This window comes from Streptopelia decaocto (genome assembly GCF_964273445.1).
Source record: "Streptopelia decaocto genome assembly, chromosome: 2".
Taxonomy (NCBI): Eukaryota; Metazoa; Chordata; class Aves; order Columbiformes; family Columbidae; genus Streptopelia; species Streptopelia decaocto.
In genome coordinates this window covers 139,894,718-139,911,285 of record NC_138655.1, presented here as the reverse complement: position 1 = coordinate 139,911,285, position 16,568 = coordinate 139,894,718, and the positions used below count along the sequence as shown (strand labels likewise).

Genomic DNA, 16,568 nt, shown 5'->3' with positions numbered 1-16,568 from the left:
GTGAAAGCATCTCAGACAGCTAAGATCTGGTGTCTCTATGCCCACGAGCCAATTACAGTACTTTCAATAATAACATTACACAAGACTAATAAAAGTGGTCTGAATGCTGCTGTGTTTGCGAAGGAAGGCCACAAGCAACTGGAATCACTGCCGACTGCAACAGTGCCTACTTGGAGTGTTTGCCTCCTACCTGCAGCAGCGTCATTCAGCACTATAAAAACCTACACCAGTACTTTGACTATTCATTGCTCAGTACAAAACTTCGCATTCCTGAACATGATTGCAGAGACACTAACAAAGTTCAGCTAATTTACTTAACGAAAGCAACATTGGCTGTCAAAACATGGCAAGATAGCTCACTTAATTGGACATTAAGGACTTGATTCAATGCCCAACCACAGTTGTCTAGTGCCGTGGAGATGTCCAAAGTTTCCTGTATCCTTACCCTGCAATGTCAGAGGGTTTGGGGTCTGTTTCTTTCATTCCTGTGTCATCCCTTACAGCACTACCTGGGTGTTCTGTGTGCCCCTGGGCCCCTCAAAGAACACTATGTGCTTCTGTAAAGTCCTAAGAGGTGGGTCACTGTGGAAAACCATCAACTCATTTATCTTTTCAAATGAAGTCATGGCAAGTTTTCATGTCTGTCTCCAGGGCTACAGAGTTGATGAAGGGTTTGGAGGGGAAGCCATACGAGGAATGGCTAAAGTCACTTGGTTTGTTCAGCCTGGAGGAGACTGAGGGGAGATGTCATCATGGTCTAGTTTCCTCACAAGGGAAGGAGAAGGTGCAGGTGCCAAACTCTTTTCTTTAGTGACCAATGACAGAACCCGAGGGAATGTCAGGAAGATGTGCCAGTGGAGGTTTAGGTTGGACATGAGGAAAAGGTTCTTCCCCTAGAGGGTGGTGGAGCACTGGAACAGGCTCCCCAGGGAGATGTCACAGACAGCGTTCAAGAAGAGACTGGACAACGCCCTCAGACACATGGTGTGAGCTGTGGGGTTGTCAGATGCAGGGACAGGAGTTGGACTCAATGATCCTTGTGGGTCTCTTCCAACTTAGGACATTCAATGATCTCTTTATTCCCTTCTCTGGCCAGCCCTGACTTGCCTTTGTTGGCCTGGGCAGCCCGCTGTCCAACCTCACTGACTAAAACCAGCAAGCTGAAGACAGGGCAAGAGATCTTCCCCACCTCCCAGCCTTCACAGGGACGGGAAGAGTCCGCACAGTAAAGGAAGGAAAAGAGGGTCAAATCAAAAGCACACTTGGCCTCGAGGGAGGGCAAGCAGCCCTCTCACTGTATCACACACCTTGAGCCTACAAGTGACTGGCTGACTCCGGACCGCAGGGCGGCCGCTCGCACAGGTGCGCCAAGGGGACACGGACGGCTCGGGAACAGCAAAACACCGGCTCCCAGCGCCCGGGAGGCCCCGGCCCCGTTTCCCCGCCTTCCGCCCCGCTGGGCCGCTGGCGCCTGCGCGCGGCGGGTTCGTGGTGCGCGCGCGGCCCGTGCCCGACCCCGCTCTGCCCCGGCCGGCGATGGCGGCGCCGCGGCCGCTGTGTCTGCTGTGGGTGCGGGGCCTGGCGCTGCTGTGGGGCTGCGCCGGCACGGGGCTGGCTCAGCTCACCGCCACGGCTCCGCCAGCACCGGCACACGGTAGGGAGCCGCGGGGCAGCGCGTAGCCGTTCCCTTCCGTCGTGCTGGAGGGGCTCGCCCGTGGGCGCGGGCTGTGGGGCCTGCCCGGGTGTTTCTGTTCGCGGGGCTGCGGGAGGGACGGGCAGAGGCCCCAGCTCGCCTCGAGGCCTCCGGGGGCGGAGAGCTGGCGGAGCGCGGGGCTCCGCGTGGTCCCCGGCCTGCGAGCGGCCGGTGCCTGTGGCGGGAGGGCGGCGCCGAGGTCAGCTGCACGGAGACGGCTCTCGCCTGCGTTTGCTCTGCCCTGGCTGTGATGGGGGACGTGGCTTGGAAGGAAAAGCTGGTGGAGATGCTCTTGCCATCCTGGTTCTTCTGGAATCGTTTATCTCAAAGCTGCTTTTGGAAAACAGTCAGTGGAGCTTGTCCACAAGCTTGTTTGCCACTAGTAGATGTGATGGAAAAGGTACACGCCACGTTAGTTTGCACTAAATTAGGGACTGTCAAGTGGACATTGATGTGTGTTTTTAGAGTCCAGTTTGAGGTATTTTATTTCTTTTATGGCAGGGTTTATGTTCAAAAAAGAAGTATCTAACTTTGAGATAACTAACTTGACGTAGAAGAGAAAGGGAACTGTCAGTGTTTCTGAGAGGAAGGAACAAAAGGTAGACCTAATAACTGCAAGTTGATGTTTTTCTAGTAGTTCTGAGAAACATAGGTGAAACCAAAGGGTTTGCTTTGAGCTCAAAACTGGGCTGAATTGCAAGTGGAATTGCTTATGGATTCCCTAGGAGAGAACTTTTCACATGCTATTATTGTTATGTGAGTTAGGAATTTGCTCGTGACACAAAGTTGGTTGTTGATATGGAGAATGATCATTATATTGTCTAGAAAGATGTGGGTGAACTTAAAGGAGTAGATATTGGTAATAAGCTTAAAGTGAAAAATAAAAAAAATGATATTCTGCGCGACTAATATTATAATTTTAACCTTAAGTTTAAATAGTTGGAAAAAAAGTAGGGAGGTAGACTTGTTGACTGTCAGATGCATATCAGTTACTGAAGTGATGCTCTTGTGAAGAGAGAGATTGCAGTTTTCTGGTAGTTCTGCAAGACTGTGGGACTGTGTGTGCCATCCTGTTTAAATACTCTGCAAGTTCAGCACCTGAGTTCAGTGAATTGGGCTGTCATAAAGCAGGGCTACAAAGGTTGTATTGTTTCTTGTTTGAGGAAATACCTAGAAAAGTATGGCTTTACTTGCTGGAGCAGAAGGAAGATTGGAGGGGGAATAAGAGCACTTGGTGAAAGTACTCTTATACCAGTAGGAGGGAACAACTGTTGAAGAACAGTATTATCCTGAGAATGGGTGCAGAGAACACATTAAAATAAACGAGCTATGAACAAGCTTAGTGTAGGTGTTGAATGGTTTCTGACTGTCTGAGCAGTTAGTCACACTTTTTTTTTTTTTTTTTTTTTTTTTTTAAACAGTGGAATAGTAAGAGGTGCTCCACCTGCTGCCCCCCCCCCTCCCCACCGCAGTGCTATTCTGTTTTACCTGTATTTTGTGGAGGAACAGCCATTGTTATGTATTTGTGCATTGTTACTCTGGTCCACGAGTATGTCTACTAGAGAGTGATGTCATACAGATAATCTGTGTATCATTAACTTGGTGCAACTCCTCTCTGTGTGGGCGGAATTCTAATAATAAAAAAAAAAAAAGTGTTGCATGAACAGCGATAGCTTTTTCTTTGTGAGAATATAGTCTTGCTACAGCTCATTCTTTACTAGGTGGGACCCAAAGCTATTTTGGTAAGAATTACGTTGCTTACTGAAGTAATGCTTCCACTGCTTAGTAAACCAGGCTTGGTACGTAAAAATTATTTTTGTTATCCATTAGATGACTAATGCTGATGTTACGTGCCAATATAGAAGAAATTATTGTGTTTGATAGATACTGTTTAAAATACAGTATGAAATACTGTTGGTAGTCGTGCTATGGCTTACATTTATTTTTTTCTAATGATAATCTTCCTCTAATATTTCAAGTGAGTAGTGTATTATCAACTTGATTGTGTGTTGTGGGGGTGTGTTGGATTATTTTTTTAGATTGCTGGTACACATAATGCTTTAGAAAAGTGGATTGATGGGGTTTGTTGAATTTTTTTTCTTTTTCTGTTTGAGAAGGGTTTTGTTCTATCGCTTTGCTCCTGTGGAGAACACCATACTGGTGGGAAATCTATATATCTTTGTAAGTTACGTGACCCAGAGAAATACATAAATCAGAATGGAAAAAAAAATAGATTTTTTTATCATTTATGTTAATGTTACCTTTTGTAACAGCAGTACATAAAGATGTTTTGATTTGAGATGTGATTATGTGTTTTGAAGTATTTTTCATTAAGACCCTTCTATACTGTTCTTTAGCAAAAGCATAAATAATATAAGTCTATTTCTTTAATAGAATTTAAGCCCCAGTCTTTTGGTTAAATGGCAGTATAGGTTCTCTGTTGTGTCAGCAGGAAGGCAATTAAAGATAATGTGAAAAGCTTGTGAGATTACCTCCTTTGGTAAGAATCTAAGAAACGTTACATTTCGTCATGTTGCTGTAGGTGGTTCAGTTCCTGAAAATGTAACAGAAACCACAGAAGTCCTTGATGTACTTGCCTGCTTCTGACAGTACCTTACTAGTTCATGTTCAGAAACCTGGTTTGGTTAAGTGTTTTAAATCTTAAATTGACTGAAAATGTAATGAAGTATTTTTATAAAAAAGCATGATGGTACTCCATGTAGAATAATCCAATTTGAAAGCTTTGGAGCTTAAGATGAGAACTACTTCTGAATTTTATCTTCACATTTTTTCCATGAATTGATAAATGGGCCTTAATGCTTAGGCTGTTTCTCAGTTAATTGGTACCAGTACCAATGTTAATTTGTACTGGTCAGATTAGTAAGTGCTTTTTCTAAACAGATATATTAATTAAAGCTAAATACACTGGCACTTGAGTCACAGAATGGTTGGTGTTGGAAGTGACCTCTGGAGATCATCTAGTCCAACCCACCTGCTAAAGCAGGTTCACCCAGAGCAGATCACACAGGAATGTGTCCAGGTGGGTTTTTAATGTCTCCAGGGAAGGAGACTCCACAACCTCTCTGGATAGCCTTGTTCCAGTGCTCTGGGACCTCATATTCAGATGGAACCTCCTGTGCTTCAGTCTGTGCCTGTTGTCCCTCATCTTATCGTTGGGCACCACTGAAAAGAGTCTGATCCCATCTTCTTGACACACACCCTTGAGATATTTATAAGCATAAGTAAGATCCCATCTCAGCCTTCTCTTCTCCAGGCTGAAGAGATCCAGCTCTCAGTCTTTCCTCATAAGAAAAATGCTCCAGACCTCTAATCATCTCTGTAGCGCTCCGCTGGACTCCCTGAAGTAATTCCTTGTCTTTCCTAAACTGGGGAGCCCAGAGCTTCATGCAGTACTCCAGATGTATCCTCACTAGGGCAGAGCAGAGGGAGAGGATAATCTCTTTTGACTTGCTGGTCATACTTTTCCTAATGCACCCCAGGATACTGTTGGCCTTCTTGGCAACAAGGGCACATTGCTGGTTTATAGTCAACCTGTTGTTGACCAGAACTCCCAGGTCCTTCTCTGCAGAGCTGCTTTCCAGTAGGTCAACCCCTAACCTGTACTGGTGCCTGGGGTTAGTCCTCCCCAGGTGCAGGACCCTACACTTGCCCTTGTTGAACTTCACGACATTTGTCTCTGCCCAATTCTCCAGCCTGTCTAGGTCATGCTGAATACAGGCTTCTTGTGTGTCAACCCTTTGTCTCAGTTTGGTATCATCAGCAAACTTGCCCAGGGTACATTGGGTCCTTTCATCCAGGTCATTGATGAATAGGTTGAACAAGAGTGGACCTAGTACTGGCCCCTGAGGGACCGCAGCAGCTACAGGCTTCCAGTTAGACCCTGCGCTGTTGGTAACAACCGTCTGAGATTTTATGTCCAGCCAGTTCTTGATCCATCTCACTGTGCATTCAACCAACCCACACTTCCTGAGTTTACCTAAAACACATTTAGTGTTAGAATTAGTACCAGAAAGCTATAATACTGAATTATTACAATAAAATTTGGAAATATGTAGTTATCCCAAAACATGCCAAGAATGTAGCTCAAATAGATAACTGCTTGTGACTAATCCACTGTTATTCATTAAAAGTAGAATAGGATTCCTGATTTGGAGATTTTTCCCCTCATATTTATATGATGTCGAAATAATCACAAGTTAGTTTCATCAAACAGTATTAAAAATGATCATGGGAATTTCAATAATTGGAAGAAAATCCAGGTTCACACCAGGAGAGGAAACTCCACCTCATCTGTCAAGTAGCTCATCTGGGTCAAGACTATGGCATGTACATGGTCCTGTGGGCAACGAATTATGTTTGTGTTGTGGATAAAAAAAGACTAGCCTTAAGACAACAAGCGTTCAGTACTTCTAAATGAAAGTAATAGCCTTTGGCTGGAATCCTCTGGGAATGTGAACACTAGTAAATATTTTCTTAGGATAGAAGGTGTTTTTTAAAATCCAGAGAAAATATTAATTAACTCCTTGTGCATCACTTGGATTTTCAAATATTTTTTAATTGTAATTTATAATCATGTTATTTAGACAGCTTTATTTTTTTCAGACTTCCTTTCCCCAGAAAAAGGTTCCTATCTGTGGAAGGAGGACCAATCCTAGGCAGGGATCAGCCTTTGCTAGGCTTCCAAAGCTGCAGAACGTGAAATGTTCTTTAAATAGAAGTGTAAATGTTTTAGAACTCCAGCAGAAACACAGGGAAGCTCTTGGGTTGCATCTCTTATGTTGGCCTTAGAGAAAGCAAATTGAAGTTACAGGTAAACTTAAATTGTTTTCCTCTTTCAGAGGTCAAACTTAACTGTTTTTTAATCTGTTTGCTACAATTCTCTTGAAGTGGAAATAATAAACTTTAATTGTTTCAATCAAAATAGTTTCTTTTGTGTAGAAGTATAAAAAAGAAAAGGCTAAATATTGTGTTAAATGCTTGACATTACTGAGTAAAAGTAAATATATAACCTGTGTTTTGTGTTTTCTTTTTTTCCAGCATGTTCAGAGTTTTCGCAGAGGTCCTGTGAAGAATGTCTAAAAAATGTTTCGGTAAGATTTTTAACATCCTTTTTTACTGAGATTTTTTTTTGTTTGTGTGTTGTTTTTTGTTGTGTTTTTGTTTGTTTCTCTTTTTTTTAATATATATATATATGAAGTCAGATTGATGGGGTTGGTTTGGCTGTTTGGTAGGGGTTTGATTTTTGTTTTTAATGACAAATCCAGTAAAACCACCCTTAATAAGAGAAAGCCTCTGTTCTTGTTTAAATGGTGGAGTCAATGATGTGCTGCTTCCCCTCTGTCACATGGATGGATGCCCATGTGCTTTCTCTTTGCCAGGGTTGCTCCATGATCTGATCACTGAGGGTATTTCCCTGCTTTGCCTGAGGAGGATGGGCAGGGTGAAATCCAGGGTTCCAGTTTGAGCATGAGCTCAGTGCTTCCACAGCACAGTTGGTGTTGCTGCTGGTTTAGACTCATCCTCATTTTACAAGCAACACTAAGTTAAATTTCTGTCTTATACAAGGGGCTAGGTAAACTGAATCTTATGTGTTGAAAATGCCTTGTATTTCTCTTACGCTGAATAGGAGGACGGGGAAGTTAATGTGAATAAACTAGAAGTTCCTTTCTCTAGATTTGCACCAAACAATGCATTTAGCTGAGGCAGACTGGGTCAGTACTTTGTATAACAGATGTTCAGACCTGTCACTGCTCCACTGACAGCATCAGGTTCTAAGTGCTTGAGACTGCCAGGCTAGATCACTGCTCTGCTGGCAAAGTGTTTAGATTTCCAATGAGATTGCCATAAGCCAGACATTTAAAACAATACAATTAGTTTCTCTGTCCCTACTCAAAGTCTTTTTAGCTCCACAGTAAGGGTTGTGATAAGTATGCATACGGTGTCTGTCCCTGCAGAGTAGAAGAAACACTCATGTTTAAAGTGAGAGATTGTAGTGACATCTGAAGCTAGAATTCAAGACAAAGAAATAATTCGGTTAGTGCAAAACTTTTTCAGTAGGGGAAATTGAGAAATATCTAAATTTACCTGGTTTTTGCTTTTTTTTTTTTAGTGGAAAAACTAATTGCCTTGTATTGATAAGATTATTGTGTGTTATCAGACCTGTATATTTGTTGTAATGAGCATGGCATTGTATCGAGAGCTTTTCGTCTTCAAAAGTATGAAGAAGTGGAAAATATGGATCATTAAAGATTAAATGTTCAGCACTTAGAACTAGTGTGGCTGCCACTTCAAGTAGGTGCTGCTGTAGATAAATGAGCACAATGTTTGTTAACCTGAGAGCTATGTGTTGACCTTGTGAGAGAAATAAATCCTTTGTGTTTGTGCACTGAAGACATTAACAGTTATAGATATGTTATTTTCAGAATCTCTCAAACCAATGACAGTGTCCAGGCTTGTTTTGGTGACAGAGTGATGGATGATTCAGGGCAACTGCTTCAATAGCATCCGTGTTAACCTTGAAGAGAGGAGTTTAGCCCTGATTCAGATAGTTTGCACATTTGGAAAAAAAAAAGGCTACATAACAAAGCCATTAGCATTTGTGTGAGCAATACAAAAGCAAAAGATTTCTGAAACTATTTAATTGATTCAGTAGAAAAAAACCAACGTGGGTCTTCATACTGATGATAATATGGATAGCAGCAGATAAAAGTGAAAATCAAACATTTGGTGAATAGATAAAAACAATTCCAAAAAAACCCTAAAATGTAGTAATTTCTTTCAGTTCAACAGAATTATAGTTCAAAATGCTTGAATTTTGTTTATTGTCATTGTAATTGGGTTGTTTTTTTTGGTTGGTATTTAGATTTGACGAATACCTGTTTTCTTGTAGTTTTTATCAGTAAGTTCTGAGTGGTAATTTTATAGATGTGCTGTTGTATTTAATCTTATTTTTTGATGTACCGTATTGTAAGGAATAACACATAAGGATTTGGTTTTAACTGTTGAATCCTGAAACTGAATTTACTTATTTCAAACAATAATGCTATTACTACAAGGTTGCCAGCTGTGTGAAAATTTAAGAACTTTATCTGTTACCAGATAATATCTGTTGGTTAATATCTTGAGAGAGTTTTCATGTTTCTGACTCCATATGACGGTCTGTAAGACAAAGGTGTGCCACAAATACTAGTTAATAGATAGGACTACATGTTAAAGTTTGTGTGCATGGAGAATTTGCATTTTGGAGGATTTTCCAAAGTCTCATTTTTAACTTCTGAGTAATCCACCAACACACTTCTCATCAGCTATGTATTTTTGTCATTCTTATCTTTGTCCTAATAACAAATGTACAGAATCTGAATTCTTGTGGAAAATAGATTTTAGGCAAGCTATGTATGAAAAAAAAAGGAGCTAACAGCTACGTGAAATTGTATGGTCATTAAATATAGTTGTCCTTTTTGAAGGAAAGTTGGAGACAGTTGCTTGCATACATCTATTTGATTAAAGAGGAAGGTTATGTATTTTTTGTTAATTTCAGTAATTCTAAACCCAAAGCCATTTTATCTTCTAGTACACTCAGTACTTCTATGTTCCCAAATATTTTCAGGCTCGTGTAAATATTTATTACCTTTAAGTACAAAATTCAGTTTAGGCTTATTTAGGAAATAAATCAGGACTTCTGTAGGTTTCATACTAAAAGCACTTCCAATACATTTATAAGGTACTGCACTCAACAATTGTCTGTGGAGAGGAGCACTAAGTTGTAAACAGTTTTTCTGTTTTTTAAGATCAATTTTTTTTTTTCTTTTGCACAGTGCCTTTGGTGTTACACCAACAACACTTGTATTGATTACCCTGTGAGAAGCATCCTTCCACCGTCTTCAGTATGTGCACTCTCAAATGCTCGATGGGGAGTTTGCTGGAGTAGGTACTAATTTTACTTTTGCTGTAGAAGATTATTTGAGTGTGATTAACTAGGACTCTAGCCCACTGGAGCTCTTCCCTGATAATTTATTTGGAGGAGTGGGGCAAGGAGGCAGCGATTATGATTTGTAACCATGATCCGTGATCTTCTGGACTTAAAAAACAGTCGTTGTTATGGGTCCTTTGCAAACAGCCAGTATAGTTATGCTGATCTAATGGCTTTAAAATATTTAGGATGCAGTGAAGTTCTGTTGATGCTGAAGTCTAGACTGGGAATCAGTGATGTTAGAATGTTATGAGTATTTTATGTACATAGTCAGGATTTACCTGTTAAATCATATTTCTGAGGTACAAAGAAATAAAGTCGTTCCTTTTTGACAATGGGCAGCCATTCTTACATTTTTTTAAAACTTCTTAAAATGTTGGATGATATGCCTACATCCACAATTTTTATAATATGTTCTGGTGGCAGCAGTGGACCAGCACCACAGGAATGGAGCCACTTGAAATTTCTTGAATGCTGTTTTTGCTTAAGCAACTGAAAAAACAATGTGGTCTGTGGCAATGCAGTTAAGATTAAAAAGGAAGTGGCGGAGTGCCGCTGTAGTTTGTAGTACTGCAACTTTTTTTTAAGTTTCCTTTTGATTTGCATTTTGTATCATAAAATACAGTGCAGTGCATATGCTGCCATTGGGACGACATCTTTGGAGCTACTTTTGCAGTACTGTGTATATGGGTCTAAATTCAGACTAGAGTGGAACAGAGAACAAATGAGATGTTGGAGAGCTTGTAATATGAAATGAGAGTACGACTTCAGTCCAGCAAAGTGAAGACTTGCTGCTTTCTGTGTATTGGCTTGTGAAAGCAAGGAAACTGAAGGAGAAAATCAAGTGGGGATGAACTATCAGTGACTATGTTAACTCTAAGTTAGGAGAAAGTTATCACACTTAGAGCAGTGAGATTATGAAGTTGTCTTTAAATTAGAGTAGCAGAGACAGAAGATTGCTATTCAAACGAAGCATGCATATTTTTGAACGCTACCACATCATATCCCTGAAAGTTAAGGGACTGTGTTGGACAGTACAGGAGAACTTTACCAATTCTTTGTTCTTAGCAGAAGGGCTCTGTGTTTTGTTTTGTTTTGTGAAAGCATTTATGCGTAGACTATTGGAGTTTTTTAGAGCTACAGAAGATACTTTTCACTGATAAGGCATGCTTTTAAGGAAATAAGGCTTTCAATATTATAGTAGATGCTGTTACTGTGAACTGTTAGGTAAACTTTTTTTGGAAGTGTGGTAGGTTAACTCCTGCCAAAAGCTAAGTACTCACACAGCTGCTCACTGCCTCCTTCCACTGGTCTCAGTGGAATGAGGGAAGAAAATAGGAAGATCAGGCAAGAAAACTCATGGACTGAAATAAAGACAGTTTAACAGGTGAGGGGGGAAAAATGGGAAGACAACAACCACCCCGCCCCTCCCTCTATCCTGCAAAAACACAGAACCAAAACAAAATCCCCACAACCACAACAGAAAACCATGATCCACTTCTTTTTCCTTTAGCTCAGGTTTTATTGCTGATCATGGCATTGTATGGTGTGGAATATCCCTTTGGCCATTTTGAGTTAGCTGTTCTGGGGGTGTCCCTTCGTGACCTCTCCATCTCTTGCCTGTCCCAGCCCTACTCATCTGCTCACGGAAGGGAACAGAGTCGAGGAGAAAAAGGAGAAAATCTTGATGCTGTTCAAACCTGTTCAGCAACAGCCAAAATATTGGTGCATTATCAGTACAGCTTTAGCCAGAAATTCAAAATAGCATCATACCAGCTATCATGAAGAAAGTTAATTCCATCCCAGCCATACCAAGTACAGAAACATATTTGGGCTGTGTCCTTCTGCAGAGCAGTGATTACTGGTTTCTGCTGATACTAAGGGTGTTCTTGAGAGCTTACTTCTGCTATAGTAATGGCTTCTAGCCTGGGCACCATTTCTGTTTCTAGATTGAATGTAGCTTAAACACAGAATGAAAACTTTGTAGTGGAACACATTCTCAGGGAAGAAAAAAACAAACAAACAAACCAAAACAACCCACAACACCAAAAACCCCCAAAGAAATGCAACACCAAAAAACCCCAAACAAAACCCCACAGATATGCTTTTTTTTTTTTTTTTTTTGACGAATTATATGCAGGAGCATGCCATGGAGATATATAGTCTCATTTGAGACTGTCCCCTTTGGACACAGCAAGAAAACTAATTACCTTGTGAGCGTGGTGGTGATGTTTTTCCTTTTTGCAAATAAAATTAAGAGATGAGTGTTGGCTCAGTGTTGCTGAAAGTGAAGGTGAATATTGTGGTTCTCAAAGTCAAAAACAAATTACTTGCTTCCAGTTTGAATTTTCATGGAATAAGACATGTTGACAGGCTATTATCCAGCAGTGAAGAAAAAATAACAGTATAGAAGCAATGTAATACCAAGTGGCTTAATTATATTATTTTTCTTGAATAACAAGCAAATGAAATAGATAGTGGAGACAGGAATGCAGACTGAAAGCTGATGGTCTTTTTCTGCACTTTGTTAACAGGTTCAAAATATTTTTTGCTTCAGTTAAAGGGCATTTAAAAAAGTAAACAATATAACTGTAAAAGGTTAAATGGAGATTAAATTGAGATTTATTTTTTTTTTTACTTGACTGAAGGAGGTATATTGAATTGCTTGTGACTTGCAGAATGAGAAATGTGGTATGGTGAAATGTTACTTTTAGAATTTACATGTTCAGGATTTACTTGTGTATTGTAACTAGAAACTATGTATTAATCTGGATTATAAACTGTACCCAGTAAGTCACAACACACAAGCAAAAATATTTGCTGGGATCTAATCTTTGGGAAGATCTGCAAAGGATATGCATTGGCCAGATGTGAGTTGGTGACATCTGTGGAGAAGCAACGGACTTTGTCCTCTCTGATCACATGCACAAGCCAGAGTCTTTGAACTTGCTAAATTTGACTGTCTTATCACCAGTACCCTGAAGCAGTAAAAAGTGCATGTGCAGCTGCTTAGTGTAACTGCAACAGCGTGGAGCTGCTGAATCTGGCAGGGTTTAGAGGGATTTATGTGGGAGAAAGGAGAAGAGACAGCTTCCCTGCTCCCTCCCCTTATCACATGCTTTAAAATACAGTGTTGAGAGTATGTGTGGGTAGAGATGTTAATTTTATTATCTGTGTTGTTACAATTTCCCTGAATGATTTATTGTTGGACTTCATGATCTTAAGGGTCTCTTCCAACCAAAATCATTCTATGAATTCATTTTGTCATTTAAATGACTCCTCAAAGTTGTGTCTATAGCTTTGCTGACATTGTAACTGTTTGCTTTCTTCTTGGGCCCAGCTCTTTTCCAGACATTGGGTTTCTGATTTTTTTTTTTTTTTTTTTTTTTTAATGAGTGCAGGCCTGTCCTGGTTTAGACCAGCTACAGTTTTCACAGTGTATGCTGTTAAAATAATACCCCTCCCCAACCCCCCATTTTTGAATCACACTTTGAAAGCAGATGTTGTCTCTCTTTGGACATAAACAATTTAGAGAGTTTTATGGAGAGTTTTATATTGGCTTCTTCAAATCCTCTGTCTTATTTTGCTCATTCTCCAACTGCTGCATGTAATGGATGTACATTGATGCTGCAGCTACATGACTATTGTTTGTGCTGTGCATTGGCTAAGATTGTGATTGGGAAGACAAAACTGTGGAATCACATCAGTAGATATGTCATATAAAGTATTACAGCATGACTTTTAATAATTCGGTATATGTAAAGTGATTTTATTTGATGTATATTCAGTGTAGAGTATGCATAATAGCAAAATTCTAATATGTTATGCTGAGTTTTAACTGAGGTGGTTGCATGTAATTGTGTTTGGGTTTCTTTTATGCAGAGGTGAAAAAACAGGTGGGAAGGAGGGGACAAATTATCAGGAAGACATTAATGCTGGAGTCTAACAAGTTGAATATATTCCTATTTTTCAGTAAACTTTGAAGCTTTAATTATTGCCATAGCTGTAGTAGCTGGACTCATTCTGCTGTCTGTCACAGTCTGTTGCTGTTACTGCTGTTACTGCAGAAAGCGTTCCAGGAGGTAAATACATATATTTGTTTCTTTTACTATCTTTGACTGCTGGTCTTCCCCCCCCACACCTACAGTTTTTACTCTCTAATATACTATGAATCTTGATTTGGAAGCAATTTTGGTCGCTTCATTTTATTTGTTTGAGAGACAACCAAAAAAAGAGATGTTTTCTGACAGGCAGTATGGCATTAGAAATGATTCTGGAATGACACTGAAGTGATGTTATTAGTGGTAGCATCACAGATATTTTCTTTAAGTAAGCTATTGCTTTACACTTCTCCATTTTATACTTCCTCATTAAGATTGGACATGAACTATTTCAATGGCCAAATAAATACTTGTTGCTTGTCATAACAGAACAAATATTTATCTCAAGGCAAGCTTATGGTACAGCAAGAAGGCACCAGGTGGGTAACAAATAACTGAACAGTAATGTCCTGCTGCACTTGGTATCCGTGCTTTAGAGTTTGTTGTAGGATATGTCAGTAGACAGTCAATATCTAAGTGATTAGCTGTCTTTGCCAAGTCAACAAAATATTCTAAGTGTAAGATGATTATTTTTTTTTGCTCTAAGATACTAAGAGTGACTGACTTATTTTTCAAGTGAAGTAATACTGGAAAAATTAAGTGTTCTTTAGATCTTGGAGTATTTGTGAAACTTACCTTTTTCTACTGTCTTTTCTAATTGGCTCCCTTTGAAGGGAGGGAAATAGTTAATGAGCAGCTATAATAGGTGAGTGCTGCCATGTGATACAGTCTGTGCTTATTCTCTAATGAAACACCTGGAAAACATTGCTTATTGGGACAGCACAATATACTTTCTTGCATCACTGAAGCTTTAGAGTTCAGGTTTCTGGGCAGTGTAGTTTCAGGTAGCTCTGTTCCATTGGTCCTTCAGTACTTCTCACGTGAATAAAATGTCCATCTTATTTCTTGATATGAAATAATCTCAATACTATTTCAAGTACCTGTAATTGTTCTTGTTTGAGGGTTGTTTTTTTAAATGCATTTATGCAGCTGTACAGTGTTTAGTGCTGACCTCCAAGCCAGAGAAATATCGTATATCTGTGGCTTTCAAAAAAAGGAAAAAATTGTAAATAACATGTCACTCCCTTCTCTTTTTCCCTGAGGAAGATGGATGCACCTGTTCTGCTGGTAGACTCACCTACCAAATCTCTCCTAGTGCAAAATTTGGTAACTCTTTAGCCCTGTGCTGATAAGTCCTGAAAATGCATAGAACTGTTTTAGATTTTATGTAAGATCTGCCATCTTCCTCTGCACAAGAACCAAGTAGGCCCCCTGTGGCTGACGTACCAACAAATAAAACTTGATTCCTGTGAAAAGAGAGATTTGTGCCAGACTTCAGTTTTAGTAGCTAAGTTGTCAATCAGTACGCTGACATCTAATCCTAAAAATGGAGGGTTAGTTTTGAGTCGTCTTACACCAGAACTCCAAAGATGTCAAGCTTAATCTTCTGACACTCAGAGAATTGAAAGGTCTTGTCAGAGTTGGGTCCAGCTTGTTTCAGGAGGATTCAGAATGTATTATTACAGTGAAGCCTGATACGTTACTGGCTTTAAACCCACTGATTCTCACTAAGAATTCTTTTGCTGTCTGCTTCTTCAGTTTGGGGACTTCTTTTTCACAAAAGAAACTTTTAAAAAAATGAATTGGAAGAAGGGAAACTTGTAGAAATGTAATATTAAATCTGTTTTACTGACTACTTAGATGAAGTGGAACCTCATTTTGCAAAAGCATCAGTACTCTTTCTGGGAATTTTTAAGCTATGGGTTTCAGTGTTTAAGAAGCCAGCACTTATCTTTTCCATGAACACAGAATACTTAGGTGCATTACTCTCCCCATCAGTGTTAGAGCTGGCTCACCTGAGTCTCATCCCTACAACAGGAATCGTGGGACTATTGGTGCATTGTTTCAGTTCGTTATTTTTATCCTGTGTTTGGACTTTGAGGCTAGTTCCATGTACTTGAGATGTAACTATTCATGAAACTGTGTTAAATAGACTGTCGTGAGCTTGTTCAGTTTAACAACCACTTTTTAAAATTTCAGATCATCTGAATTCTGAATAAAAGCTCAATTCCTTCAAAGAGTCTAGAAAACAGAAAATATTTAATGCTGCATTTAGTTGTAGAGAAGAAATATGTTTTCTGAATCCTATACCAGAATTTTGTTCATTTGGTGGGGTTGTATTTTTGCAACACCAGTGTGAAGTAAGACTTTTGCATAGGTAAAAGACAATAAAGTAGCTTTACAGAAGGATGCCCAAGAATGGGAGTTTCTAGTCTTCCTGGGGGATTGACTAGTTTACAAAAGGGTCTAACATACCTTTCTAATAAAGGTGACCTGTTGCATGTGTTTCCTGCTGCTTAGCTTCCCCAAGATTTTTTTAACTCTTTATGTGGAAACAAAAAGGAAGTACTAGACAACTTGTATGTGAGCCATTACACAGGTTCTGAACTGCTGGGTTGTTCAAAGATGTGTATGGACTAATTGAGCAGATGGAGAAATTGAGTTCAGATTTCTAGTTCTAGTATCTGTGAATTTTATCTGTTAAAACATTTGACATGTTATAATTAACCACTGGATGTCACTCTTGCTTAACTTGTATGTCGATTGCTGCATATGGTACTATAACTATCCATTTCTCTATTAGCAGGTGTGTTAATATTGTAAATATTCATATCAAACATCTTTAGTGCATTCAGTATTGAAAAATGATTAGCATCTGGAAAAGCATGGCAAGTGTCCTTTCACTAATCCTGAGGAATTGTCATTAATTCTGTCAGAAAAAATA

The 16,568-nt window shown here is 39.7% G+C and overlaps 1 protein-coding gene across 1 annotated transcript in view; it reads left to right on the top strand.

Annotated features, from left to right (window-relative positions):
* Nucleotides 1-1,485: 1,485 nt before the first annotated feature.
* PTTG1IP2 (PTTG1IP family member 2) overlaps nucleotides 1,486-16,568 on the top strand; it is a 28,726-nt gene continuing 13,643 nt past the window's right edge. The window contains exons 1-4 of the mRNA XM_082046656.1: nucleotides 1,486-1,654; nucleotides 6,752-6,804; nucleotides 9,529-9,637; nucleotides 13,657-13,765. Coding sequence (XP_081902782.1) covers nucleotides 1,537-1,654; nucleotides 6,752-6,804; nucleotides 9,529-9,637; nucleotides 13,657-13,765 — 389 coding nt within the window. The 5' untranslated portion in view covers nucleotides 1,486-1,536. The remainder of the gene's footprint in view (nucleotides 1,655-6,751; nucleotides 6,805-9,528; nucleotides 9,638-13,656; nucleotides 13,766-16,568) is intronic.